The sequence below is a fragment of the Falco peregrinus genome, chromosome 17 (assembly GCF_023634155.1).
Source record: "Falco peregrinus isolate bFalPer1 chromosome 17, bFalPer1.pri, whole genome shotgun sequence".
NCBI lineage: Eukaryota > Metazoa > Chordata > Aves > Falconiformes > Falconidae > Falco > Falco peregrinus.
In genome coordinates this window covers 6098999-6124666 of record NC_073737.1, presented here as the reverse complement: position 1 = coordinate 6124666, position 25668 = coordinate 6098999, and the positions used below count along the sequence as shown (strand labels likewise).

The 25668-nt window shown below is 59.5% G+C and overlaps 3 protein-coding genes and 1 long non-coding RNA gene across 12 annotated transcripts in view; 2 read left to right on the top strand and 2 right to left on the bottom strand.

Annotated features, from left to right (window-relative positions):
• The window catches only part of LOC101924442 (2-oxoglutarate dehydrogenase complex component E1), a 36139-nt gene extending 29900 nt beyond the window's left edge, over positions 1 to 6239 (bottom strand). For 6 of the 8 annotated variants that reach the window (XM_055820108.1, XM_055820110.1, XM_055820106.1 and 3 more), the window contains exons 1-2: positions 6221 to 6239; positions 1262 to 1510 (exon numbers count right to left, since the gene is read on the bottom strand). In XM_055820108.1, coding sequence (XP_055676083.1) covers positions 1262 to 1483 — 222 coding nt within the window. In that variant the 5' untranslated portion in view covers positions 1484 to 1510; positions 6221 to 6239. Of the gene's footprint in view, positions 1 to 1261; positions 1511 to 4591; positions 4681 to 6220 lie in introns of those variants that run through there. The other 2 variants (XM_055820107.1, XM_055820116.1) reach the window with 2 other exon arrangements.
• A 48-nt stretch (positions 6240 to 6287) lies between these two features.
• On the top strand, positions 6288 to 7977 carry LOC101924267 (interleukin-1 receptor antagonist protein-like). The gene is made up of 6 exons (XM_005235755.4): positions 6288 to 6480; positions 6574 to 6622; positions 6704 to 6893; positions 6989 to 7159; positions 7269 to 7414; positions 7500 to 7977. The coding sequence occupies exons 1-6, from the start codon at positions 6440 to 6442 to the stop codon at positions 7710 to 7712; spliced, it is 810 nt and encodes a 269-aa protein (XP_005235812.1). The 5' UTR covers positions 6288 to 6439; the 3' UTR covers positions 7713 to 7977.
• A 1238-nt stretch (positions 7978 to 9215) lies between these two features.
• Positions 9216 to 12910, top strand: LOC129785802 (uncharacterized). 2 transcript variants are annotated; one of them, XR_008750050.1, is made up of 3 exons: positions 9216 to 9376; positions 10113 to 10443; positions 12020 to 12910. It is a non-coding gene; the product is annotated as an uncharacterized LOC129785802 (long non-coding RNA). The 2 variants fall into 2 exon arrangements; XR_008750049.1 differs by lacking the exon at positions 9216 to 9376 and having other exon boundaries at positions 9776 to 10443.
• Positions 12911 to 13100: 190 nt separating this feature from the next.
• On the bottom strand, positions 13101 to 21688 carry LOC101924095 (sodium-dependent phosphate transporter 1). The gene is made up of 11 exons (XM_055820267.1): positions 21562 to 21688; positions 20921 to 21404; positions 20685 to 20825; positions 20511 to 20596; positions 18849 to 18945; positions 17001 to 17120; positions 15149 to 15397; positions 14504 to 15053; positions 14229 to 14402; positions 13816 to 13900; positions 13101 to 13365 (listed from the first exon to the last, which is right to left on the bottom strand). The coding sequence occupies exons 2-11, from the start codon at positions 21234 to 21236 to the stop codon at positions 13114 to 13116; spliced, it is 2070 nt and encodes a 689-aa protein (XP_055676242.1). The 5' UTR covers positions 21237 to 21404; positions 21562 to 21688; the 3' UTR covers positions 13101 to 13113.
• Between the last annotated feature and the right edge of the window lie 3980 nt (positions 21689 to 25668).

Sequence of the window (25668 nt, the reverse complement as noted above, 5' to 3'; positions counted from 1 at the left end):
TTCATGGCTTTTAACTCAATATCCTGCCTCTGAAGGACTGCGTTGCACCATGTGCACGTGCTTGGGTAGCTTTCATGTCACTGTTTGGCAAAGGGCACAACCCAAACATACTTCATGTCTTCTGAGTCTGTATTGCTTGGCTCAGCTACCTGTTTGCCTTGAAAGAAGCATCAAGACATCCTTGTTTGTGAAAATTTCAGCTTTGATCCTACGGTAAAGCCTTTATAGCACCCTACAGGCTGCGTGTTTTGGGTGCACGGGGTTGGTGCCATTGAAAACATACTCAACGCTGATGCAAGCATTGGGGCATGAGATTCCTTCCTCACCCCTGACTGCTCATTTAACCATCGCGTCCTGGTTCGCAGGCTGCTCGTGTGCTGCTGCACAAAGAAAACGCCTGCTCTACATCAGGACATGTATGAAACTGTCTTAAAAATCCCCTGGGTAATGTTGAGACTTAGTCACTGGAACATTTTCCTTGTGAAACACTGGGAATGGGGAAAAACAGAGATGGGTTTCAGAAATTCTCTTCCCAGCTGAGCCCTCACCTGCGGGACTCTACATTGAAGAGTTGCCCTCCACCGCGCTGGGGGAGCTTCACTAATTCCGATCAAGACAGACCTCTGCAAGTACTGCCCACAGCCAGGCTGGTTCCCCAGTTTTAAGTTCAGGAGCTGCTGGTGGGAATTCCTCTGGCCTCCAGACCCAGTCCCCTCCCTAGGCTGCAGATCACCCGTCTGGCTTTACACACACAAGCTCAAAGCACAAGCTTAGCTACGGCCCGTCTACCCCGACATGTAACACCACCCACGCCTGAAGCAAAAAGGAAACTAGTCAAGGTGTGAAAAATACCCTCCCTGCACCCCCCACCCCATCCTCTGCTCCAGAATAAACTCTCCTGATGAGCCATCAGAGCTGGACAAAAAAAAAAAAACCAAAAAAACCAAAAAAGCACTGGGAGCTCATTAAAGGTGGATTCCCAGCAGAAGGCACTCCTTGTATCTGCTTGTGATCCAGGATGCTGCCCACGTCCCACAAGCCCTCGGTGTTCCCTCTTGAACGGAGAAGCTCCTCTTGGCTCTTGCTCAAGGAATCGCTTAGGTTTCTTTCCACCAAAGCAGGCAAAAGGATCATCCACAACCATCCAGCCCCTCCAGCTGAATTCAGTCCTCCTTGGGATGCGTGCACTTACCCGAACCCCCTGCTCAGACACACACACACAGAGATGTGAGGGTGATCTCCTGGCGAGGTTGCTCCTTACCTTATGTACACTTTTGGGGTTTTCCAGCCAAGCATAATACATTTCCTCCACATAGTTTGAACTAGTCCCACTCAAAAATGGCTCGGCAGCCACCGGTGCGCTATAGCACCTGATCTGCTGAAACGTCCTGGGTGCTGCCAGCCTGTGTTGGGAAATTGTCTTTACAGTCTGCGAGGCCGTCAACGGCCTCAGCTTTGCTGCACAAGTCCTTAAGTTAAGCATGTTTGTCCTGTCGCCTCACACAAGTTCCTGTTGGGACAGAAGGGAAAAGTGGCTTAGAAATTATTGCAAGAGAGCACAGAACAGAGACACACGCACCCTTCCACCCGCCGTCAACCCTGAGCACGAGCAACTGAGTTTAGGATTAATTTTTAATACAGATTAATCCATCCACACCCGCCCCACCCCAGTGAAGTCCCCAACAGCTGAGAAACAGTTTCTGCTCAAGACAGTCGGCACAACCAGGTCTGCCTCCTCCATCGCTCCTGGCATGGCACCGTCATCTCCCCTGACAGTTAAAGCAGATTTGCTTGCTGGGGCATCCAACACCGGTCTCAAACAAGCCACTGCACGTCAAAACCACCTGCACCTTTTTATATCAGCACCTTTGTACAAAATAAGGCATGTTGGATGGTGAAACACAGCCCGGATTAAGTGTAAGGTATCAGGTTCCCCCAGCGCTTCCCTCTTGAGCTCCTGGCCAGCAACATCTACTTCTTTTTCACTAATGAATCCATGAAGTATTCTTTGACTTCTTTTGATTTTTTGATTCTTCGTCTGAGAATCCTCTTTTTGTTTGCTTTAAACCAGAAAATCCTCTCAGATTTCAGCAGGAGCTGGACACTTTAGCCCTTCAACTTCCCATTCGCAGGGACATCATACGAGTTTGAAGAGAAGCACTTTAAAGCACTATGCCCAGAAAGGCACTGGAAAAAAATTGTTACCAGCTGGATCTTAATGTCACGTTTTCTGTCACATCCAGCTCATCAAATCTAGCAGGGCGTGCTCCTCCAGGTCTGCGCAAGACAGAGGACAACTCCTATCACGTCGACCCAGCACAGAAGCTTTTTCTCTCACCCAGGTAGAAGGTCTTGGCTTCGATTCTTGCTGCGTTACTCACCCCGTGACCACTCTGCTTGGCCGAGGTTTTCTTCTCACCGGTTTGCATTATATGCATCAGTATAAAGCGGGGAAGAAACTGTCTATGGGGAAGAAACTGTCTATGCAAAGCAGAGGTACGGTGGTACAAAGCACTTGGGATGTGGGCTCCACGACAGACCACTTCATCGCTTCTCCTTACAAGTTCAGACCCAAGAAGGTCAATGCAGCTGAAAGACCCAGAAAGAGGCTCTCCCCCTGCCCAGAGAACCCAGAGAAGCAACCCGGAGCTGGCAAGGGACCTTCTCAGAGGTCCCCCCCTGCAACGTCCACTTTGTAGCTCTTGGTGAGGTGCAGCCCTGCATGGACAGGGAGGCCTGAGGTTAACCACGCTCCTCCTTACGCACATGCAACCAGCAGCCACAGCTCAAGAGAAAGCACTGAGGCAAGATCACCTCAAGGGAAGCGCTGGCGCTTGGAGCCAGCTCTTCTTGCAGCTGCCCTTTCCACCCAGCGACTTCTGCCAGAGGCAGGACCCGAGGCTGGACGTGACCCAGCTGGCCAGTTTCCATAACCCCAACCAGTTTAACAAGCAGCAGCCCAATGTCGAAGCAGCTACCGTGTGTTCACCAGATTAAAATGAAGTTTCATGGCAGACTAGAGAAAAAAAACACACCTTTGTGACTGGCGTTTCATCAGCCAGGCTGCCAGGTTTGCCTTGCTGAATCTAGTTCGGGCGACCTGACACAGCAGCAGCTACGCTTCCTGCTTCAAAACATAAGGTTTTGGTCCAAAGAGCCTGAAGAAGACCCGGGATCACTCTAATTCAGCCAAGGTGTTATACAGATTCACCCAAGGGAAAAAAGGAAGCCCACTTGCCCTTTCTGCCCTGCCTGCTCAATTCTGCCCGCAGGCAAACCAGGCCCGTAACAGGCAAGAGAAGGCAGGCAGGCGCAGGACAGCAAGCGCGGCAGCACGAGACGTTTTCCCAGCTTACCCTCCTCAGAGTTAAGCAGCAAAACACAAACAGATATTTTAGGGAGTCGACTGAACTGGGCATCAGCACACAGGCACGTAGGTGGCCCCTCCAGCTTCGGTGTCTGGTTTCGTACTGCCGCTCGCAGCGTCCCGGTGACCTCTCTGGAGAACGGGGGGCTCCGGCCAGGGAATCACCCGGACCAGCTGAACCAGAGGGGCCTCTGGCAGAAGGGGCTGGCTGGCTGCAGGCGCGGGAGCCCGTGCCGTGAGGCAGAGCAGGGGAAGCCCGGAGCAGGGGCGCTTCCCGGGTAATGCAAGGCACAGCCGGGAGCCAGGGCGTAGGAAAGCGAGCCCGGTTACCGGCGCAGGGCCCACTGGCGACCGCACACACAGCTACAGCCGCAGCAGGACTGAGCAGGGGAAGCCCGGGCGTGCAGGCCGGGCCCTCGTGGCCGCAGTCGGATCACAACCCAGATTTCATCGAGAGATCAAACAACAGGACCGTTCCAACCGGTGAACGGCTGGGAGCGGCACTGAGCAGATTAAGGTGCTAAATGCGGCCCCCGGCGGGCGGCACCCCCGGCACCTGCCCGACGTACCGAGGAGCTGCGCTCGGGTCTGCCTTAGCACAACAAACGCAGCGCCAGAGCAAGCGGCTGGGCCGGCGCGGGGCCGCGGCTGGCGGCCGAGCCGCTCCAGCACCGGGCGCCCCCGGGCCGGGGCCGCCGCTGCCCCTCTGGGGAGGCAGCACCGCCGACCCCGGCAGCGCCGGCACCCCGAGGCCGCCCCGAGAGGCCCCGCAGGTGGGGACGCCCGCACCGGGCGGGACCGGGCACCCCGAGCACAGGGCGGGGGGGAGGGGGAAAGCAACACGTAGAGGCGGGAAAGGGGCGCGTGACGCCCCGCCACCGCGCGCGGCCCGCGCTGCCGGGCCCGGGCCCGCCAATCAGCGCCCGCCGCCGCCGCCCAGGCTTGGCGCCCCCGCCGCCTATAGGAGCGGTGCGAAGCGCCGAGCCGCCGTCCCATTGGCCGCTCCGGGCTGCCCGTCTAGCGGCAGGCCCGCCTCTTCCCCCCGCCCCGAGGCGCCCGGGCGGCGGCGCCAAGGACACCGGGGAGCGGCCGCGGTCCGCCGCGGTCCCCCGCGCCCGCCGCCCCGCGCCCGCCGGCCCCGGCCCGGCCCGGCCCGCCCCCCGCCAGGGCCGGCCCGGCCCGGCCCGGCCCCGACACGCCGCCCGGCCCGCCCGCGGCACCCACCGGCACGTCCGTGCGCCCCGCTCGTTGTCCCGGCTCTGACAGCGGGCCCCGGCCGCCGCCCCGCCCGCTCCTGCGTCACCGCCCGCCCCGCCCCGCCCCGCCCCCGAGCGCGCCCGGTGCGCATGCGCCGCCGCGGGCCGGGCCAGGAGGAAGCCCGGGGGCGGCGGGGGCGGGGCCGCTCTCGCACCGGGCCTCGGCGCTGGGGGCGGTGACCCCGGTACGGCCCAGGGACTGCCGCCACAGCCCGGGGACCCCCAGTTTTGCCCGGGGACCCCGGTACGGCCTGGGGACACCCGCCATAACCTGAGGACTCCCAGTATGGGCCCGGGAACCCCCAGTATGGCCCGGGGACCCCCAGTTTGCCCGGGGACCCCGGTACGGCCTGGGGACACCCACCGTAGCCTGAGGACCCCCAGTATGGCCCGGGGACCCCCGCCAGAGCCTGCAGAGCCCCACCGTGCTGGGAAGGACCCCGTGGCATGGAGGACTTCAGGCCTTCCAGGGCATCCCCGCGTGGCGGACCTTGCCCCGCGGGGCACCGGGGAGCCGGCCAGGCGCAGGCAGGGCTGGGCGGGTGGGGGGTGCCCCGGGGGTTCAGGGGCTCCTGGCAATTTCCTGCCAGCTGAGTCATAGCCACGCCAGCCCTGCGCCGAGGAGCCACGCAGCCGGGCAGCACTTTCGGGAAGTGAAACGGGCACCAGGAAAACACCTCAACAGCCCACGGCCACACAAGCCCAGCCATGCACATCCCTGGCCCGGCCGGCATGGCGCAACCGCCAGCACCCCGGCAGGATGCGTCCTGCAGAGTGGGGTGTACGGCAGCACGGTGACAAGGAATGGCCTCAAGGGCATGGCGTCCCCAAAAGCCACGTCCCCAGAGTGGCATGGGTCGGCACAAGGGACCAAGGGGACAGCAGGGTCCTGTGCCATCTGATACTGGGGTGGTAGGGACAGGAGGTGTGGCAGAGCCCTGCCAGTGCAGGATGAAGCTGTGGGGAAATTGTGGAATGGCAGCGCTTGCACCACTGGCCCTTCTGGGGCAGCCGCGGTCCCCAGCTATGACGAGGGTGGACATCATCGTGGCCCCCGTGGGATGGGGCTGGTACAGTCCCTGCTGGGTCAGCCTGGCCGCCAAGGGCCAGCACACAAGCACCAGCCCCACACCTTGACCCCAGACATCCCCCCTGCTCTGCCCCACATGCCAACCCTGGAGCATCGCCCCTGCTCTGCCCCACACCATCCCTGGAGCATCGCCCCTGCTCTGCCCCACATGCCAACCCTGAAGCATCGCCCCTGCTCTGCCCCACACCATCCCTGGAGCATCACCCCTGCTCTGCCCCACATGCCAACCCTGGAGCATCGCCCCTGCTCTGCCCCACACCATCCCTGGAGCATCGCCCCTGCTCTGCCCCACATGCCAACCCTGAAGCATCACCCCTGCTCTGCCCCACACCATCCCTGGAGCATCGCCCCTGCTCTGCCCCACATGCCAACCCTGAAGCATCGCCCCTGCTCTGCCCCACATGCCAACCCTGGAGCACCCCCCCTGCTCTGCCCCACACCCAGCCCCTCCCTCAGCCCCACAGCACTGCGTGGGGGAAGCCAGCCCCCCAGCCCTCCCAGTCTCACCAGAGGAACTGGGCAATCCCAGGCATTGCGAAAGGTGGAAATCCCGCCCTGACGGCATTTCCTTCCAGAGGCTCTTGAAAACGCACCACGCCAAGGCTGGGCTCAGAGAGCACCCAAGCGACACTGCAGGCAGGACAGGCGGAGGCAGGCAGCCAAGTGCCGCGGCACTCAACAGGTACCAGCAGGTCTCTGCCCAGGGTTTTGCAGTCAGCACTGGAGATGGCGTTCGTGCCCGATTTGGACACGCTGGAGAGCAGCAGGTAAGTGTGGCCATGCCAAAGGGGACAGTGGGGACACAATGCCATCCTGGTGCCATGATGGCCCTGGCTTCACCATCTCCCTTTGCCTTTCAGCCTGAACGAGGAGACATTTTATGGCCCAAACGGCCTCTGCCCACAGAAGGTAACACTGGAGTGGTGGGAACGGTGAGACCCCTGCGATGGGGAAGCTGGGCTCTCACCCCACATCCCCTTTCCTCCCCAGAAATCCCGCCTGGACTTGGAGGCAACATCACCCGGAGTGGACATCCAGGTGATGGTGACCAAGGCACAACCTGCTAAGACCTTTCGCCAGGCTGCCGTCCTTGTGGTGGCCGTGACCAAGCTCCTGAAGCAGCCAATGCACAAGGACTTTGCCGACAGTGACCTTGGGGCCTTCCTGGATGATATTTTTGGTATGGGGGAATGGTGTCAGGGGTATCACCCCAGCCGAGGGATGCTCTTGGACTGGAGAGCACTGGCATCTTCCTGACCACCCCCCTCTCCACAGAGCCCGTCTCCTTCCAGCAGATCAAGAGCAGCTATGCTGGGGCACCTGTCTACCGCTACACCCGCTCCCAGTCCTTCGACATTTTTGACATCGACCAGAAGTGCTTCGTGCTGGAGTCACCCACCCAGCTGGTGGCCCTGCACCTGCAGGGACCCTCCGCCGGGCGGAAAGGTGAGAGGATATGGTCCTGACCCAACGTCCCCATCCCCAACCCTGGGACCACCCAGGAGCCACCCTACAGCCCAAGGACTACCCGTTAACCCATCCCTTCTCTCTGCAGTGAAGCTCAACATCGCTCTGTACCGTCCCCAGCTATCACAGGGTGGCCCAGGGACCTGGCAGATGCCGGTGGCATTGGGCATCAAGGGCTACCAACTCTACCTCTCATGCGTGATGAGTGGTGCTGAGCCCATGCTGCAGCTGGAGGTGAGTGGGGGCCCCACTTGCTCCATCCCCTATGGGGTTGAGGGCTCCATCGCACCCTGAACCCTGTTTCACCCCCGGGTTGTAGGAAGCCGACATCAAAAGGGACATCGAGAGCGTGGAGCTGACCCGCTTCATCTTCTACCGTGTGGACAGCCTGCCAGAGAAGACAACGCGCTTCGAGTCAGCCGCCTTCCCTGGCTGGTTCATCTGCACATCCCTGCAGCCCCACCAGCCAGTTGGCATCACCAACCAGCCCGACCAGGTCAACATTGCCACCTACAAGCTGATCAGGCACTGAGGAGCCCCACACCCAACCCAACCGGCAGTCACCGGTTTTCAAGCTGTATGTACCGAGTACAACCCCTCCCACCAGGACCCTTGTCCTGCCCACCTATTTCAAGTGAAATAGCAGCTCTAGGCCCCGTGGGCCCGAGCCACCCTAATTTATACGTATTTATTGTGTCCGCCCCTTGCTTTTCATTTGTATGTATTGTGTTGGAAACGCTGCGGTCTTGTTATTGGGAATGGGGCTATTAGCGATGGAGTTGAAAATAAAAGATTTCCCAGGGAGGCATTGCTCAGCTCGTTCCTTTTGCAGGGGTTAAATGATGCAGGGGTGGTTTATGGATGGGAAAATCCCAGTTTCATCTGGTCTGGGGGACTCTCCAGGTCTCAGTGCAAAGCCCAGGGGGTGGGGTTGACCCCACAGCTCAGGGACCACCCTGGCTTGGTCGGCTGCGGTGAATGAAGAGACGGGAGGTAGCTTGATGCAAGCAAGATGTCGATTTATTGGTGATTCTTTTACATTTACATACGTTTCTGCCTTCTGCATGTTACACACTGATTGGGTAGATCTTAAGCGTGACCTACACCGATTGGTTATCTTCTAAGACACCTCATTTAAACGATAGGTACTGATTAGTCTATCTTATTTTAGCAACAATCTCTATTCTAAGGTTGGGGGGGGGGGGTGTCCTACTTGACTTTGGTGAATAACAAAGTTCCTCATCAGCACTATCCGTTCCCTCTTTGTCCTGCTGTATGTCCCTCTTTGTCCGTGGGGGTTGTCATTTCAACCGCTATGGCTCAAGAGTCTGCTGTTAACTTGTTCCTTTGTTGCCAGGGCTTATGCCCGACAAGTTCTAACACGTCTCCATTCCTCAGGCTAACGGTGCTGGACTCTTGTCCTTGAGGCCTTGCCCTTCAGCCGGCCCCATGTAGGACCCTCTGCCACCCTGTCCCCATGCTCACCCCGCAGCTGGGTGGGTGGCTGGTGTGGGCATCCTACAGGTGGGGGTCACCTGCAGCTCCCAGTAGCTACCCAGGGCTGCCACCTCTGCCCCAGCCACTGCCACCACTCCAGCTCACCACTGAGGCATGGCGGGGTGGGCTGTAGTGTGGCATGACATTGTGAGGTGTGGCGTGGCATTCCGTCACATGATGTGGCATGGTCTGGCACAGTGTGACATGGCATTGCATAGCACGACAAGGTCTGGCGTGCTGTTGTGTGGCATGGCATGGCACAGCATGGTGTGCCATGGTGTGGCATGACTTGGCCTGGCATGTGATGGGGTGACGTGGTGCGGCATGGTGTGGCACGGCATGGGCTGTCACAGTATGGTGTGGCATAGCATTGTGCGGCATGGCATGGCATCGCATAGCCTGCTGTGCCACACTGCGCCCTGGCACGGCAAGGCCTGGCATGGTCCGGCAAGACATGGTGCCCCGCCCCGCCCCGCCGCGCCGCGCCGCCCCGCCCCAGGGTAACTGACGGGAACCGGGACTAACTGACGCGACGGCAGTTGCCGTGTCCCCGCCCCTCCGCGGCTTCGCCCTCGCCATTGGTGGGTTTGAAGGAGGCGGTAGCCAATGGGCGCGGCGCGGCTGTCAGAGGCGGCGGGCGGGAGGCGGCTGTGCTGAGGCGGGGGCCCGGCATGGAGCGGACAGGGGCGGCCGCGCAGGGTGAGCGGCGGGGGCCCAGCGGGTGGCGGCGCTCAGGGGCCGATGTGGGGCGGGGGACCAGGCCGGGCTGGGGACGCCCCGGCTGGGGACGCCCCGCGGGGTGCGGGCCCGCGGTGGCCCTGCGGTGGCCGGGGCAGTCGCTAGTGCCTGTGGAATGGGGGGCAGGGGGCGATCTGGGGGCTGCTGGGCTGAGCGTGACCCGAGACAGGCCTGGGGGGCTCAGTGGGGCCGGTGGGCCTGCCGGGAGCAGGGGGGCAGGGGCAGTGGGGGGCTGCTGGGACTTACGGGGGAGGCTCGGGTGCGCGGGGTGGCCCGTGAACGCGCGCACCGGCGTGGTTGGGGGGGCAGGCAGCGGGGGGGGGTTGGGGCGCGCCTTGGGGTGCTGGGGACACCGGGGGTGCGGTGTCAAGGGAAGGGGGTGGCATAGGGGGCAGGTGGGGGGGCAGAGGTGCCCTCAGCGCCCTGGGCGCGTGGGCTGTCAGGGGAGGGGGCGCTGCCCTGGGGCTGGGGTGATGCTGCCTCCAGCCAGGCCAGGCCGTCCCGCCGCGAGATGCCCGGTACCGCAGCCAGACTGGGGGTGTCACAGGTACCCCGTGCCCCACGGCTGCGGCGCTCCTCGCTTTTCCCACCCGCCTGTGTTAGCGGTGGGCTTGGCTGCTGTGGGGCACGGGCTTGCGGGACCCACAGCTGAAGCAGGGGCACGGGCAGCATCTCCCCTTTCCTTCTGCGAACTAAGCCCCACACAGCTGAGGCGTGAGCAGCGTCACGATGCCCTGAGGATCGGGGAACTCGGGTCTCTCTATGCCAGTGAGCCCCTGGGCGATGTCATGTGCATGGAAACACTCTGGGAATTTGTGGGAACAGCATTGTCAGGCTTAGGCGGGGAGCTCAGGAGACCTCCACCGTTGTGCTGTGAATGTAAAAGAAATCCATTCTTACTGGTGCTCCAACTACCGGGGTTGTGGTGCGTGCACTGCGTTTTCCTACCATCTCTTTGCAGAGGAGCAGAGAAGACTGCTCCAGGAGCGCCTAGCAGCCAAAGCAAAGCTGAAATGCCCAAGTGCAAAGTAAGTCAGATGGATGTCGGTCCCTTCCGACCCAAATCAGTGATTCTCTGAGGTACAGCTGACTCTTCTCAGCTTGCCAGTGCCTGCCTTCCCTCCCCAGCAATTCACTAGCGTACAGAGAATTGCCTCCTGCTAGTGCCCAGCACCAGTGCTGAGGCAGCAGCTGGGGGCGGCTCTGCCCCCACAGCACCCTGGCAGCAGGAGCAAAGGGATGGCTTGAGTGCTGATGCTTCCAGCTGGTTGATCTCGTTCTCTTCTGGGTATTTTCTGAGTCTCCATGAAGCTTTCTCAGCTCAGCTCTTGGCTCTGGCGGAACGTGCCTTTTTGCCAGCTTTGTAACTGGGCCTTGAAGAATGGGTGGTTGGAGTCTCACCACTGCTTTTTACTGGCAGCTTTCAGTGGCCTTCTGGGATAGGTTAATGTTAGGAAGGGGCATTTTCAATGCATTTAAAAGGAAATAGATACAACCACCTGTTAAATGAGTTACCTGGCTCTGGGACCCCTTCTCTGTCTTGCCCAGTTCTGCTGGACCCGGGTTGTGTGCAAATACACTACTGTGAGTGCAGCCTCCGCTTGCAAGCTGTCAGTAGCAAGGCACCTTTTTTTTTTTCAAAGCTTTTAATTGAAACAGCTGATGCACTTGGCAAACCTGAACACTTCAAAGACTCCCTGTTGCAGTGAGTATCATGATGTTGTAGTGCAAAGGAAGCCATAAAACTTCTCCATGGGGAGAGAAGATAAATGTAAGCAGGATCAGAGACCAGAAAAAGCAAATCAGTCCCTGTGGTCAGGCTCTGGAAAATGCCACTAGTATAACAGAAATGAGGTGAGAAGATTCACAATCTTTCTTTTTGGCATACTTATGTAGAATAGAGGACAATACCCAAAGTCTCTGAGCTTTTTCATTGCAGGAAAATAGCTGCACAGGCATTAATCTTCCCTAACTGCTGAGCTGTTCCCTAGCTCCAGAGCCAGAGGGGTGGGAGAACCCTGCAGCTGGCTGCTGTCAGAGGGCTGTAATTCAGCGAGGAGGACAGGGTGGGGGAAGCTGACAGCCAGGGTTGCTGTCCCACTTCCCAGCTTCACTACCAGTGCCTGGGGCAGCTGGGAGGCTGGTGAATCAGCTGCTGCAGTGCTGCGGCTCACCGTGGCAGAGTAAAACCTGGCCAGTGCACTCCAAGACACTGCTGTGACCTGCAACACTGCAGCAGCTGACTCCGATGCACCTCAGCTGTCTGCAGCACCTGGGGGGGGGCAACTCTGACACCAGCCAGCAGCAGCAGCAGGAGCCTCCAAACTATTGCCTGCCAGGGCCCCCTGCCTGCAGGAACTGTTCTGGTTACTTTTGTTGTCAGTGGAAGCTGGAAGTTTTGTGGCAGCCTTGGATGGCAGTGTTTTGAGCTGCTCTTCTGTTGCCCCACAAAAGAAAAAAAATAATGTGGTACTTCCTTGACAGCTTTTTGATTTACAAAAGCTTCTTGTAAGCTGTGACTGAGACAGCCAGCACTGTTTTAGATATTTAACCTTTTCTGCAACTGCTGTTAAATAACCTGATGTTTTGTCTGACTTCCTACAGACCCTTTATCCACGCAGCATGCTGGCCACGCTGCTCAGCAGAATTCTAATACATGCCAGAGAGCCATGGTGGTGCATCCAGAGCAACCAAGGAAGAGTGTGAAGCTTCCTACAGGGCTCATGCCAAGCACGAGCCGTCCTACACAGACCGAAGGGAGCTCTCAGCTTCAAACTATGGTTACCTAAATCCAGGAAGGAATGAGAAGCCAAAAGACTAATATGGCAAGGCAACCCATGGGAAATCCACTCAGCACACTTCCAGTTGGAAGCCTTAAGCACCACACTAGATCCCCCCAGGTGAACAGATCTTCCACAAAGCCTCCAGCAGGCCCCTGGGGACCACAGACCTGAACTCCAGCCTGAAAACAGCTGGCCCTGTGCAAGGGCAAAGACCTGTGTCTAGAGGGGAGGCAAACAGGAAGGACATGAAGGTGGTGCCTCCAGGAAGCACTGCAGCATCCCGAGTAACAGTGCCCCCAAACCAGCCTCGCGGTGCACACTGCTCCAAAATTCAAGCAATTGAGAGCAATTTTAGTAGGAGAGAGAGGCTTAAACCAGAGCTGCCAAAGGCAAGCCAAACACAAAGGGTACAGGCTACGTGTGTTCCCAAGACCCCATCAGCTGCAGATCGGAAGTAAGTAGCAGCTCTGGCTGACTTGTCTTCACCTCCAGGGGACAGCAGAGTTTAAAATGTTTAACTGGGTGAACCAGGGTCCAAAGTCCCCTTATTGGTGAACACTTGTTTGGATGTTATGCCTCAGAAAAGAGGAGGGTGAGGATGGGATCTGGTGGTACCCTGGGTTCCTCTTCTGCCACTTAAGCAAGCCAGAGGAGAATGTGCAGCTGCTCACCTCTTTTCCTTTCAAGGGAATATAAAGAATATTAATAAATATCCCCTTAAATTTACAAGGATTTTCCTTTCCCACCCTAGAGCTTGGATGTGTTTTTAAGATAGAGCAGCTGAAGTTGGCTAGAGGGAGAGTCCAAGGGAAACAGTAAACACCCCAAGGGCAGGCACAGTCTCAGTGCTGCACACCCCCCCTACAAACTTAGCGCCAAGACATTTAAAAAAAAGAAGATACTTCAGTGACAACACTATGCAGAACTGAGGGAGCTCCATGCCACGGTGGGACGAGCCTCCCCCACTCCTGGAGGGGAGGGTGGCAGCAGGGAAGCAGGAGCAGCGTGAGCCTTCAGGATCGCATACTTGAAGACAGCCATGATGGCAGCACTGATGAGACCCGAGATGGGGACAGTGACAAACCAGGCCATGAAGATGTTGCGGAAGAGGCGCCAGTCCACCGCCTTCCTGGAACGCAGCCAGCCCACCGAGACCACAGAGCCCACCTGCCCGAGAAGCCAGGGCACAGCTCAGCATTGCACTCTGCCTGCCACCCCCCAGCCCTTCCCAGGGTGCCAAAGGAAAGCCACAGCCATGGGGCCGGGGGTCTCGCTCCAGCCCTTGGGGACCCAGCAGACCCCAGGCAGAGCAAGCAGGGTGAGGAGCTGCCATCCCAGGGCAGCAGTGGGGACAGGGCACTGAGGCACCCAGGTTCTTATGGCCGCTCAGCAGAGCCCAGGGGTCCAAAGAGGTTTTACTACCTCATCGAGTGCCCCCTCACCCAGGGGCCTCCCCCAGCCCCGGGCAGCTGCTGCCACTCCACACTGGGAAGCAAATGGCAGAGCCAAAGGCCAGCTGGAAGCCCCATTTGGGACCTCCTCCACAGCTCAGCCTTATTAGCACCAGGATTTGGGGAAAGCAGGGCTTGCACAGAGCCAGTACCATCCCCCTCCTACCTTGCAGTGGGTTGTGCTGATAGGGAGGCCAACATTGGAGGCGATCACCACCGTCAGGGCAGATGCCAGCTCAATGCTGAAGCCACTGCAAAGAGAGAAAGTGCATGAGAACCTGGGCACCAGACACCCTGCGCTGCTCAGCCCAAGCCAGAGCTGGGACTGCTCTCCCCGGGCAGACCCTGCAGAGCTGAGTCAGCTCCTCACTTGGCTCTCCAGACCCCCAGCAGTCCCAGACTGATACCCCCCCCCCCCCCGGCCCCGAGGGATGCAGGAAGGTGTTACAGGGCCACACATAACCCAGCTCCACCACCCAAGCAATGAAACCCCCAAGAGAGAACGGAGAGGGGCTCCAGGAGCAGGATGCAGCTCTAGGGCTGCCTGCAGCCTCCCCCCGCCCCCAAGGCGGACCTTACCTCGATGGTGTGATGGGAGTCAGATCCTTCCCCATTGTCTGGATGACTCTCCTCCCCCAGACCCACAAGCCAATGCAAATCCCTGCACCTCCATAGAGCAGCAGCCAGATGGGAGTTGCCACTTCACCTGTCTGATAGACCAGGTAGAGTGCAACCAGGGGCCCTATGGCATTGCTGGAAGAGAAAGGAGAGCTGGTCTAGAAGGCCAGAGGCTTTGGGCAAGATGGGCACCAGCCCTAGTGCGCAACCCCGCCGCTCCTGCTGACTCAACTGACCTGACATCATTGCCACCATGAGCAAAGGAGCCAAAGCAGGCTGTGAGGATCTGCAGGAACTGGAAGAGGAGGGACACCTCAGGTTTGTCCTGGTCATGCCACTCTTCCAGGGAGCTCCTGCTGCCTTTGTGGTCACCGACTCCTGTCTCCACTTGGGCAGCGTTGAGATCCACATCAGCTGCCGGGTGGGCATCTGCCACTGCATTGCAGTAGCTGGTGTAGCTGTCCATGCGGACTCTCTTCTTGGTGTCCGCCATGGGCCAGGTCAGCTTCTCCATCTCCTCCACCTCCTTGGCCCGGAGGGAGTCCAGGGGCATGCCACAGATAGCCATGGTGTAGGAGGTGTAGCTGTTGTTGCGCCGCAGGGGCTTGTCCCCCGAGTCCCCCATGCAGTCCCCCATCTTGGCCAGGTGCAGTTTATGCAGCAGCTCCTTGTAGAGGCCAGAGTCCTTGTGCACGGTGTGGTACTGGTACTGCCCACTGGAGCTCATCTGGTGGCCCACGGCCTGGTTGAACTGGACGAGGTTGCCGTTGGGCAGCCGCATGGCTCCTGCCAAGGGGGACAGTGGGGGTTTAGCACCCAGGGGTACCTGGGGTGAGGGAAAACCACGCTGGCACCCTACGTCACCCCCCACACCCGCTCACCGCTGTCAGTGCTGGTTTCCTTCAGGTCGAGGCTGGGAAGCCTCTCCTGCTCCGGGGCCTCCTCCAGGTCCCCCAGGTTGAAGGAGACTGTCCTCTCCTCCACCACTGCCCGGTGGGGTGCAGCTGACCCCACATCAGCAACGGGGCTCTTGGCATCACCCAGGGGCACCCGGGGCTCGTCGTGGTCCTCCTTGGGGCTGATGTTCTTCTCCATCAAGGGGCTTTCAGAAGGGCTTGATTTGATCTCACCTACAAAGGGAGGCAGCTGCCATCAAACCCCTTCCCGACACCAGGAACAAGCCCACACCCCTCACCACTCGGATTTATGCCAGCCAAATAAAATTCACAGCTTCGCCCCCATCCTGAACTTTGGAAACTGCTGGGCAGTTGCACCTTGTCCCAGGCACAACAGCCAAACAGTCACAGGCCAGCTCATCTCCTATTTTTAGGCCCTACCCACCCACACCGGGTGTGGTGAGCACCGTTATGGGGCTTTTATGCAGCAGAGGTTCCTCTTCAAGCCATGTTTGTCCCATCTCCATTCCCGGCAGCCGTGGGATGCTCTGGACCCGCTTCGGGGCAGCTGCAGCCCTGAGGCTGATGGGAAGGTGCCCAGAAGAGCCCAGCTCCTCCACCAGCCCACGAGCCCCAGCCCCCTGGGAGGACTTGCCCGCCTGGGCTCCTCTCCAGCACCCACTGGTGGGTGACAAACCCAAACCGGAGCCGGTCCCCACCTCCCAAGGGCAGCCTGGTTTCCTGTCCCACTGGGAGAGCCAAGCCAGCAGCACCAAGCCCTGCATACTGAGGCTGCTACACCCCCTCTACCAGGAAAAGCATGTTTTCTCCAGGTGAAAACATGAGATGAGGTCAGCTCCTTCAGACAACAACAAAAACCCACTTCCTTGTCACAAACATGACCATCTTCTACCCAGTTTGCTCACTGCAAGGGCCAGGCTGTGGCCTCCAGCCCCTCACCCTGGTATCAAGCCTCTGCAGAGCCCACATCCCCCTGCACCAGCGCCGCCCCACAGCAGAGCGGGGCTCTCCAGCAGGCAGGGGAGCCTGGCTGGCAGGCAGGCAGGAGTTAAGCCGAAGCTTGAACAGCTGGAAGATTGTCAAGGGCAGCCATAAAGCTGTTAGTCACACCCCCAATTACACCAGTCTGACAAGGACACTGGTTATCCCCCTCATCTCCAGTTCTGCAAGTGCCCCAGACTGCACACAAAATTTATATGCAAGACCACACACAGACTCCAGGAGAGCTGCCTGTACTTTTCAGGAGGCAGAGCTCGGGACTGCTCTTTTGGATGCCTTTCAATTTTTTTTTTTTTTTTTTTTGGCTACAGGGAAAGGATTTCATCAGCTTACACAGCTTTAAACTTGTGATCTGCATCTGCCAGGCCAAAGACCGATCAGCAGGTATGCAGAGGATTAAAGGTTACACTGGTTAACAGGCTGGTTGTCTCCCGCCTTCTCTTCTTTCTCTATTAAGCAGTGAAATCAGGCTGTTCAATATTGCCTGCTGTCCGGTGCAGCCCAAGGAGAGGCTGCCTTGCTGAGGGATCAGCTGCCAGGCACCACTCAGCAGCACAACAACTACTTCAAGGGGTGTTTTGGGGGCCCCGGGGAGCCGCTTGCTGGTATGGCTGCGGGGTAGGTGCATGCAGGTCCAGCTCAATGGGATGTGCTCCAGTGACTCGGAGTTTGCAGAGCAGCTTAAGCTCTAACTGAAGCTGAGGATCCCTGCTAGTAACAGCCCTGGGGCTAGTGAGATCTCCCACTGGGAAAGTAAGTTGGTTAGTTCAAGCACACCCTTCCCCCAAGGGATTGCAAAAAGGGAGGCATTACTTACGTTCGATTTTCTTCTTCATTCTCGGACATACAAAGAACCAGACGACGAGAGCACAGACAACAGCACTCCCCACCGAAATTAGGAGGATACCCCACAGAGGAAGTTTGTCAAAGCCCAGCACTAGGAAATAAAACAACGGATCTTTGAAAACCTCCGGGCAAAAGCCTCCTTCACGTATGACTTTGCTCTTCCCGCCACGGGGACTCCCATCACCTGCAACACCCCTGAGCTAATGTGCCTGCCAGGGAGAAATGCCACTGGAAAGCCAGCACTGGCCACAATGAAACCAAGCGCTTCACTTGCACAGAAGCCCCCCTCCCCCCTAGTTACAGTCTCCCCCACCCACAAGCTGGCCTTTCACATGGGCAGAACACTTTCCCCTCCCTCCCGCAGCCAAACCAAATCAGGGACTGCTGCGTGCCCTGAGCAGAGACAGGAGACAACTCACAACCCTTGTCTCCTCTCTTGCTGCAATGTCAAAGAAAAAAACAACAAACCACCCAGCACGGCTGCTGCAGCAGCAGCACCACTTCCCCATCAGGGAGAAGACATGCAGGACCTGGGCTGCTCCCACCAGAGACCCATTAACTCCTCCCGCTGCAGGGGGAAGATGGTTCTCCTGCTCCTGTGTCCCTAGGAACTTAAGCTCAAGTTTCAAGGCATTTGAGGTGTTACCTGACCCAGTTACAAGCATTCCCACATGCAGTGTGACTTTTAGCAGAGGCTCTGCATTATAGAGCCAGCCGCAGCCACACCCTGAAGCCCCCCCCCCCCCCCCCCCCCCCCCCCCCGGGACTATCAGGTGCTGTGACCGACCACTCAACTCCCTATTCCTGCTGCAGGCCATACCCGACTGCTCTTAACACACCACCAGCAACATCACAGCTACTCTACCCACACATTTGGCTACTCGTTTACAGTGAGCCTGGCTCCCTGCAGGCTGCAAGCCCTGCATTTAAGCGGCACAGAGCTCCCCCAGCTCTCCTGCAGCACAGGGCTCAGGATAAACATGAATCCACCTTGGGGGTGGCCAAGTGATGAAGTGATCTTGGAGCAGCACCGCAGCAGCCTCACCTTCTCCCCCAGGCCGGGAAGCCAAGGAAGGGGAGGCTGACTTCCCTCCAGAACATTTTCCAGCCACTGTTTACAGAGGAAGCCCTGCAGAGCCAGGGCTGACTGCTCTCACCCCACCTCCGGCAGCTCCTCCACAACAGGAAACCGATGCTCAGACCAAAAGCGGCTCACACCAAGTCATCCCGACAGATGGAGGTTACGGAGCCTCCAGCTCCACAGGCAACGCCACCCTCCCCTGCCAAGCCCTCTCCTAGTCCTGCCCACGACATGTCCCCCTGCACAACAGCCAAACAAGCATTTCAATTTGGCCTTTCAGACTGAAGTACAAACTCCTCTTATCAGTACAGGTGCCAGCTCTTCTTGCCAGGGATAGTGAGTTTATTCTGAGGGACAAAGTGAATCGGGAGGCACAGCCTCCATCCCTGCTCCTAGTCTTGCTAGTGGCAGCCCGAGGAGTCTCTTCAGCTGCAGCCGGGTACCTGAGCTTTAGCACAGGTGAGAGAAGGGAAGAGGAAGCCAAGTTATCTGCTAGTCCTGTGCAGTCTAAGGAGAAAGGTCTGGAGGGGTTTAGTTTGAGCAGGTCTCTTTGGCTGGGCAACTATCTAGCCCAGAACTCAGCGCACACTAGCCTGCAGCCTTCTGTAACTGGCACAGGCCAGCCACCTTCTAGGAGATTTCAGCCCTGTAAAGCAAAAAAGGGGTAAATCGTGCATTTAATGGAGGTTTTGTAAAGCACACAAAAGTTAAGGTTCAATTTTTCTGACAGGTACTTACAAGGTGCACCGGTGTACATGATGGAGAAGAGGTTGATCCCCACGGTACAGGCATAGAAGACTGGCAAAGCTCGCAAACCATTGGGAACAGGATCTGCCTGCAAAACAAGGGTCAGTGCTGCAGAAAGCCAGACCTCGAGGGCTGTGCAGCTGTCGGAGCCACCAAGCAACACCCCCTTCCCAAAAGGGGGTCTGCACCTTCAGTCAACTGCTGACAGCAGCTCAGACACCACGCTCCTGCAAGCTCTGCTAAAAGCCAAAGCTCCCAACAGCTTCTGGATAATAACCCACGGGGCTGGCACTGTCAGACCACCCCAGCAGCCTGGGGACAGAGAAGGTGGCAGAACACTAGGGATCCCATGAGGCTCCCCAGGGACCAAGAACAGGCACAGCCAAGTGTCCCACCACTCCAACGTGGAGCATCTCATCTGTGCCTGCAGCTAGGGGCTGCCTTGCTCCTGAACCCTTCCTAAGGCTCTCCAGCCTCTGGCTGCATTTAGGTTTTCTTTCAATTCCCCAGGCACTTTCAGACAAAATAGTCTGTCAGACAAAGCCTTTACCTCTTTCCAGCCGACTTGGACAAAATAGGAGTCCATTACTCACAAAGCAGCTTATCTGGCCACGTACCTGCACAGAGAGGCCCTCACCCGAGCAGCAGGAGGACTTAATCTCCACTGCTGCTGCCCAGCAATCAGGGTCTAGCATTGGTACAAACACACCAAGCCTTACCAAATGCCAAGCAGGACGGAGCAACCAAACTATTCAGCATCAGGATGAAGCATGACAGGGCCAGCCCAGCTTTGAAAAGCCAGTTACGCAAGGTTACTCTGACAGCAGTGACGCTAAACTGTTTTTAAGGGCTGCCAGGTAGAGAGAACAGCAGCGATAAGATCTGAACATCTCTGGAACCAGAAATAGTTAGATCTAGGATTTCAAATAATTGAAGTTAGCCTCAAACATACAGATGGAAATGCTGGAGCTCCTCTGTACAGCTGGCTGGGTACCCCTGCTCTGTGCTAGCAGCATCCTGTGCTCCACGGTAGTCATCATCATCTCAGAAGGATGAGGCTTAACACTGCCACCTCCATTTCAAGCAGCTTTGGGTGCCCGATACCTCTTCCTGGGCTTTCGGACACTCCCAACAGTGGGAGCGTGTTCCTGGAGCCAGCCCAGGTGCCTCTCACTGTACCTGGGGCCCCAGATGGGAGGAAAGGACAGTCTGCGCAGCACCGGGGACAGTCCTGGCCCTCCTGGTTTAAATAAAGCCATCACTGTTGGTCATTACCTTCACCTGCAGCCTGACACATGAGGAGGTCCTGCCTTGCACCAGGACTTAGGAAAAGCCTGACAAGCAGGTCTGACCTTATCAGTTCTGGGCTACTTCCCTGCTTGGGAATTACAGCTGCTTCTGCCAAGGCCAGGCCCACATATTTTGGAGGAGGTGAAGTGCTGCCTCCTCACCTCCTGGGCTCCACATCTCATTTTCCCACCCCTTCAGCCCTTCCCAAAGGAGTCCTGAAGGGCTCACCCAACTGTCAACCCAAGGACGGATGTGCCTGGCAAAACCCTGGTGCATGGAAGCCACCCAGCCACTGCAATGGGCAGACAAGGGAGCACCTGGGAGCCCCAAAAGCCATCAGAAAGCAGAGTGGGCAGCTCTTACCTTACGGAGGATGAACCTCCGGACAAGGAAGAAGAGGATGGCAGACATGATGCCTGAAAGGAGGGGCGAGACGAACCAGGACAACACTAGGAGAGAAGAGGCACAATCAGCATCCCACTGCTGGAAGGGGAAGCCCAGGGGGCACACGGAGGCCATCACATGAGCCGGGCTTACCGATCTTTAGCAGCTCGGACCACTTGACACCTTCTTGCCCTTTGGCCACCAGTGAAAAGCCAATGGTTGCTCCAACAATGCAGTGGGTACCTGAAATGGGGAGCCTCAAGAACGAAGCCACTAGCTGCCACACAGCAGATCCTGGAGCAGGAGGAGAAGCCTGGTAAGAAAGCCATCGCCGGGGCACCCTGGGGTACACTGCTCCCCCATCTTGCCCCCCCTCCCCCCCTCCTCACCAAACATGGCACTGATCGAACCCGCCATCAGCAGCTGCTGTGTGGAGTTGTACATCTCCACATCAATCAGTCCCTTCCGGATGGTCTCACTGACTTTGGCTCCCAGGAGGACGGAGCCCAGCGTCTCAAAGATGCTGGCGAGGATGCAGGCTTGCCGGAGGGTCACAACCCCCGAGCCCACCGCCGTGCCGAAGGAGTTGGCCACATCGTTGGCACCGACGGAGAAGGCCAGTACAAAAGCAATGATGAAGCCCAGGACCAGCATCCAGAGGAAGTCCTCCATGGGGAGGAGTGGCGCCGTGGGGGTCGGGTCCATGGTTTGGGGGGAGCTGGGCGAGGTGCTAATAAATTAGGTATAAAATTAAATACAGCGGGGGGTGGCGGGGTCGCTATAGGGCGTGGGGTGGCTCCGCCGTCCTACGGCCCCGGCGGCCGCGGGGACTGGGGACCGGATTCCGCGCCATGGCCTGCGCCACTCTTCATCCTGCAGGAGAGACGGGGCTCAGCGGGGCCGCCGGGATAACGGCCCTTCCCGCGCCCGGTAACGGCCCTTCCCGCCGCCATGTGCCCGCCCTACCCCCGCCCAGCACCATCGCCCAAGGCCACCGCTCACCGGCAGGGCCGGGCCAAGCCGCACTCACCGGGAAGCTGCCAGGAAGGGCCGAGGCCTGGGCCTGTCCGTGTCCGCACCCACTCTGTGCCCACGCCGCGCCACCCCCGCCCGGTGCCGCCGTCGCCCTTTAACGGCTCCCGCCGTCACACGTGACCTCCGCCCCGCCCCTACCACCTGACGCCTGCGCCGCGCGAGACCGCCATTGGCCCGCTCGTCGCCGGGGCGGGGCGGGGTCGCGCCGCCATTGGGCACCGCTCAGCGCAGAGCCCCCGCCCCGCCCCCGCCCGCCGCCGCGCCCCCGCGCGGGCAGCGCGCCCCGACACCACGTGCGCGCTCAGTGGCGCCCCGAGCGGAGCGGGGCGGGAGAGCCCGGCACCGGCACTGGACGTCACGGCCAGACCCAGGCACCGGCACCGGCACCGGCACCGGCACCGGCACCGGCACGGGACGGCCTGACACAGGCACCGGCACCGGCACCGGCACCGGCACCGGCACCGGCATGGTCTGGTCTGACACAGGCACGGGGTCAGCTCCAGTGCAGCCTGGCGCTGGCCTGGCTCAGCTCTGGCACAGTTTGGCCCTTGTGTGGCACAGCCTGGCACAGGTGTGGGCTCTGGCCCGGCCCGGCATGGGTGTGGGGCTGGCTCAGCTCTGGCACTGCCTGGCACGGGCGTGGGCTCAGTTCTGGCATGGTCCAATATGGGTTTGGGATCGGCTTGGCTCCAGCATGGATTGGCATGGATGGGCAGAGGTGTGGGCTTGGCTCCAGCATGGTCTGCTTTGGGTCCATGTGGGTCTGGCCCCCATCCGGCACGGTCCGGCATAGCCCCAGAGTGGCCCTGGCACGGCTTGGCACCAGGCACAGCACTTGTGGCACACCGGCTCGGGGGGGCACCGACCCACAGACCACCAGACCAGCACCATGGTGCAGCCAGGTGCTGCTCTAGGCTCTGAATCTGCATCACACACAGGCTGTGGGCCAGCACCCAGCAGCAGCACCAGCCTGGGGGGGCACCTGGCCATGGGGGCATCCCCCTTGCCCTGGAGCACAGCCCAGCTTTCCCCCACCAGCAAAGGCCCCATGCAGGGACCAAAACTGAGTCCCACCAGGACCAACTGCCGCACCTGGCCTGGGGGATCCTGTGAGGTCCCAGTGGATTCATAGGTCCCCCCAGCCCCCCTGCCTGGGTGGCACAGCCAGGGTGCACCCCTGCGTGCTGCTGGTGCACCCACCCCCCATGGACATGTGTGCACACACAGCCCCCATGTACACACACGCATGCTGAGTGCACACATGTGCCCCCAGGAGGGCCGGTGCCCATTCCCACCTTGGGGTGACCATTGCCCGGCAGGAACCGCGGCTCAGTGGGCAGAGCCACCATGTTCCAGCCCCAGGGCAGTGGGTCAGCCTGGCATGGGGAGCTGGGGTGGCCGGTGGGTGGTTGTGTCCATGGTTCATCGGCTCAGTGCCGGCTGGGGCTGGTCCGTCACAAGCTGCTGCACTGCTGGGCTGCCGGTGACGTGGGCCTGTGGATGGCACCCGGTGGGGGGAAGCGTCCGGGGTGCCCCGGCCCTGCTGCCCCACTGCCCCTGTGTCACTGGGCCAGAGTCCATCCTGTGTCCCTGCAGGCCCTGTGTCCCCAGCTACATGTGGTGCTGGGTGTGCGGAGCCGCAGCGTGGCCCAGCGTGGGCCTGAGGGGTGAGGGGGCGCGTGTGCCTGGAGCCTGGGGCCCCCTTTCCTCTCTCAGCCCCCTGAGGAGGTAGTAGGGGATCAGCCTGCACCCTTACACCATCCCTGTCCTGCATTCCTGTCACCCCTGGGTGGCCCCATCTGCCCTAGATGGGCGAGTCTGTGGGGGAAACTGAGACAAGAGCCCCTGGATGAAGCTGGCAAAAAACATGGCCTGGGCTCCTGGATCCCATCCCCCTGCACCCCCAAAGCTAGGAGAGCACCGAGGTGCATCTGCATCCCTGCAGGGGCAGAGGCAGCCTGGGGGTGCATTGCTGAGCATGTGGGGTGCAGCACAGAGGGTGTGGGATGTGAGGCTGAGCGCTGAGAAGTGTGGCACTGAGCATAGGGGGTGCAGCAGTGGGCACGAGGTGCAGCACTGAACAAAAGGGGGTGCAGGGCCACATACATGGGGAGCAGCATCAAGCACACGGGGTGCAGTGCTGAGCACACAGGGTGCAGTGCCAAGGATGCACTGGGGAATGAGCAGGCTGAGTGCCTTTCCTAGATGCCTCCAGGTGAATTCGTAGTGTGAGGACCCAACAGGAGTCAGCAGCACTGAAGTGCTGGCAGGAGCTGGATCTCAATGAGCTTTGAACAGTCGTGATGGGGAGAGCTTCCCGAGGAAGAGAGTACAATGTCACTCCTGCCTTAAAGGAGCCCTCTAGCGATGGTATAGCCATTTCCACCACATTCAGCCCCAACGTTTTTCCCAGCCAAGTAAATTTGAGGCTCCATCCCTTGGCTACTGAAGGCAGCGGACATTTTAATTTCCTCTTTTAATGCCTTAACCTCTGCCATCTCCATCAGTACCCTGGGGGGAATACCAGCAGGCCCCCTCGGCTCATCAATGCCGAGCTGATACGGCTGCTCTCTGGCAATATCAGCACCCAAACAAATGGAAAGTCACTATTCCCGCACTCATTCTACTCTGTCTTGGAGGATCAGGCAGCCCACAGTCTAACAGTATTCTGAAAGACAGAGGCAAAGCATTGAATCCCTCACTTTTCCCTCATCCCTATTCCTCAGGTGACCACCATCAGCAAGTAGCGCTCCAATGCTTTTGTTAGGCCTCTGGCCATGAACATTAATTCCAACCCCCTTCTTGCTGTCAGACACAGCCCTGGCCAGTTGCAGCTCTCCCCGAGCTTTGGCCTTTTAAGTCTCCTCCCGGCAGATGGTAGCCTCAGCTCTGGCATCTTCCTGTGAAGCCTGACCTCGCTTCCAGTGATTGTGTGATTCCTTTTTCCTCTGGAGCTCTGCAAGCATCTCCCTGTTCAGCCTGGCCAGCCTTCAGCCCCGCTAGCCTGATGTCCAACACAGGGCAATTGCCTGCTCCTGAGCTTCTCCAAGATGCTTCTTCAAAACTGACTGGCACTCACCGATTCCTGAGCCCTCAACAGCGGGTTCCCAGGGCACTCTGCCAAGTGCCTCCCTGAGCAGCAGAATGCTTGCTCTCTCAAACTCCAGGGGAGAAACTCTGCTGTCTGTTTTTTCTCATTACACTGCCCATTTCGAAGTCAACCATCCCACGATCACTGTGGTCGAGACCATCTCGTCTCCCATGAAAAGGCGTCAGGGTTGTGCAGCCCAAGAGCTTCATTGCTAGCAGGATCCAAAGGCAAGGGGAAGGACAGTGAGAGCCCACACATAGCAGTGGTACTGGGTAACCTGGGCACAGGTTTCTGCCACCATTCCTGAGGCCTTTGGGGACCCGACACCTCTGCGTGCGCAGGGAGACGCGACACCCAGTGTGGCTCTAAGTCCCACCCTGGCAGTGGGCCAGGAGCCGGCAGAGGCTCCAACAGCAGCAGCAGGCACAGCTGGGCCAGCTGGGCTCGGTTTCCTGCGGCGCGGCTGCTCACGGGCACGGGCCCCGGCCCGGCCCAGGCCGCCCACCCCCGGCCCGGCTCGGCTCCGCGGTGAGGGGCGGCGGGGCTGAGGCACCGAGGGAAGCGCAGAGCCCCCGCGCCGCTGGCTGGGATCTGCCCGCCGGCAGCCAGCGGCCAGCAGGAAGGGCAGAGCATCGGGCCGCCCCCCGCACCGCCGCCGCGGGCCCAGGGCCGCCCCCCGACCCCCGCCACAACGAGCCGCTGCCGCACCACCCGCCGCCACGGCGCCAAGCTCGCCCAGCGTCACTTCCGCCACCGCCACGTCCCGCGGCCCCGCCCCCTGGGATGAGGCCCCGCCCCCTGTGCGGCGGGGGGGCGCAGCGCCGCCTAGCGGCGCGGCAAAGGCAGCGCGGCGGCGGCAGGCGGGCGGCAGGGACCCCGCGGGAGGCAGGAGGGGGGAGCCTGGGGGGGAACCGGTGTGGGGAGGGGGGATTGTTGGGGCAGGAAACCGTCGTGAGAGGAGGAAACCATTGTGGGAGTGGGGAACGCTCGTGGGGGGTGGGAATCCTTTGT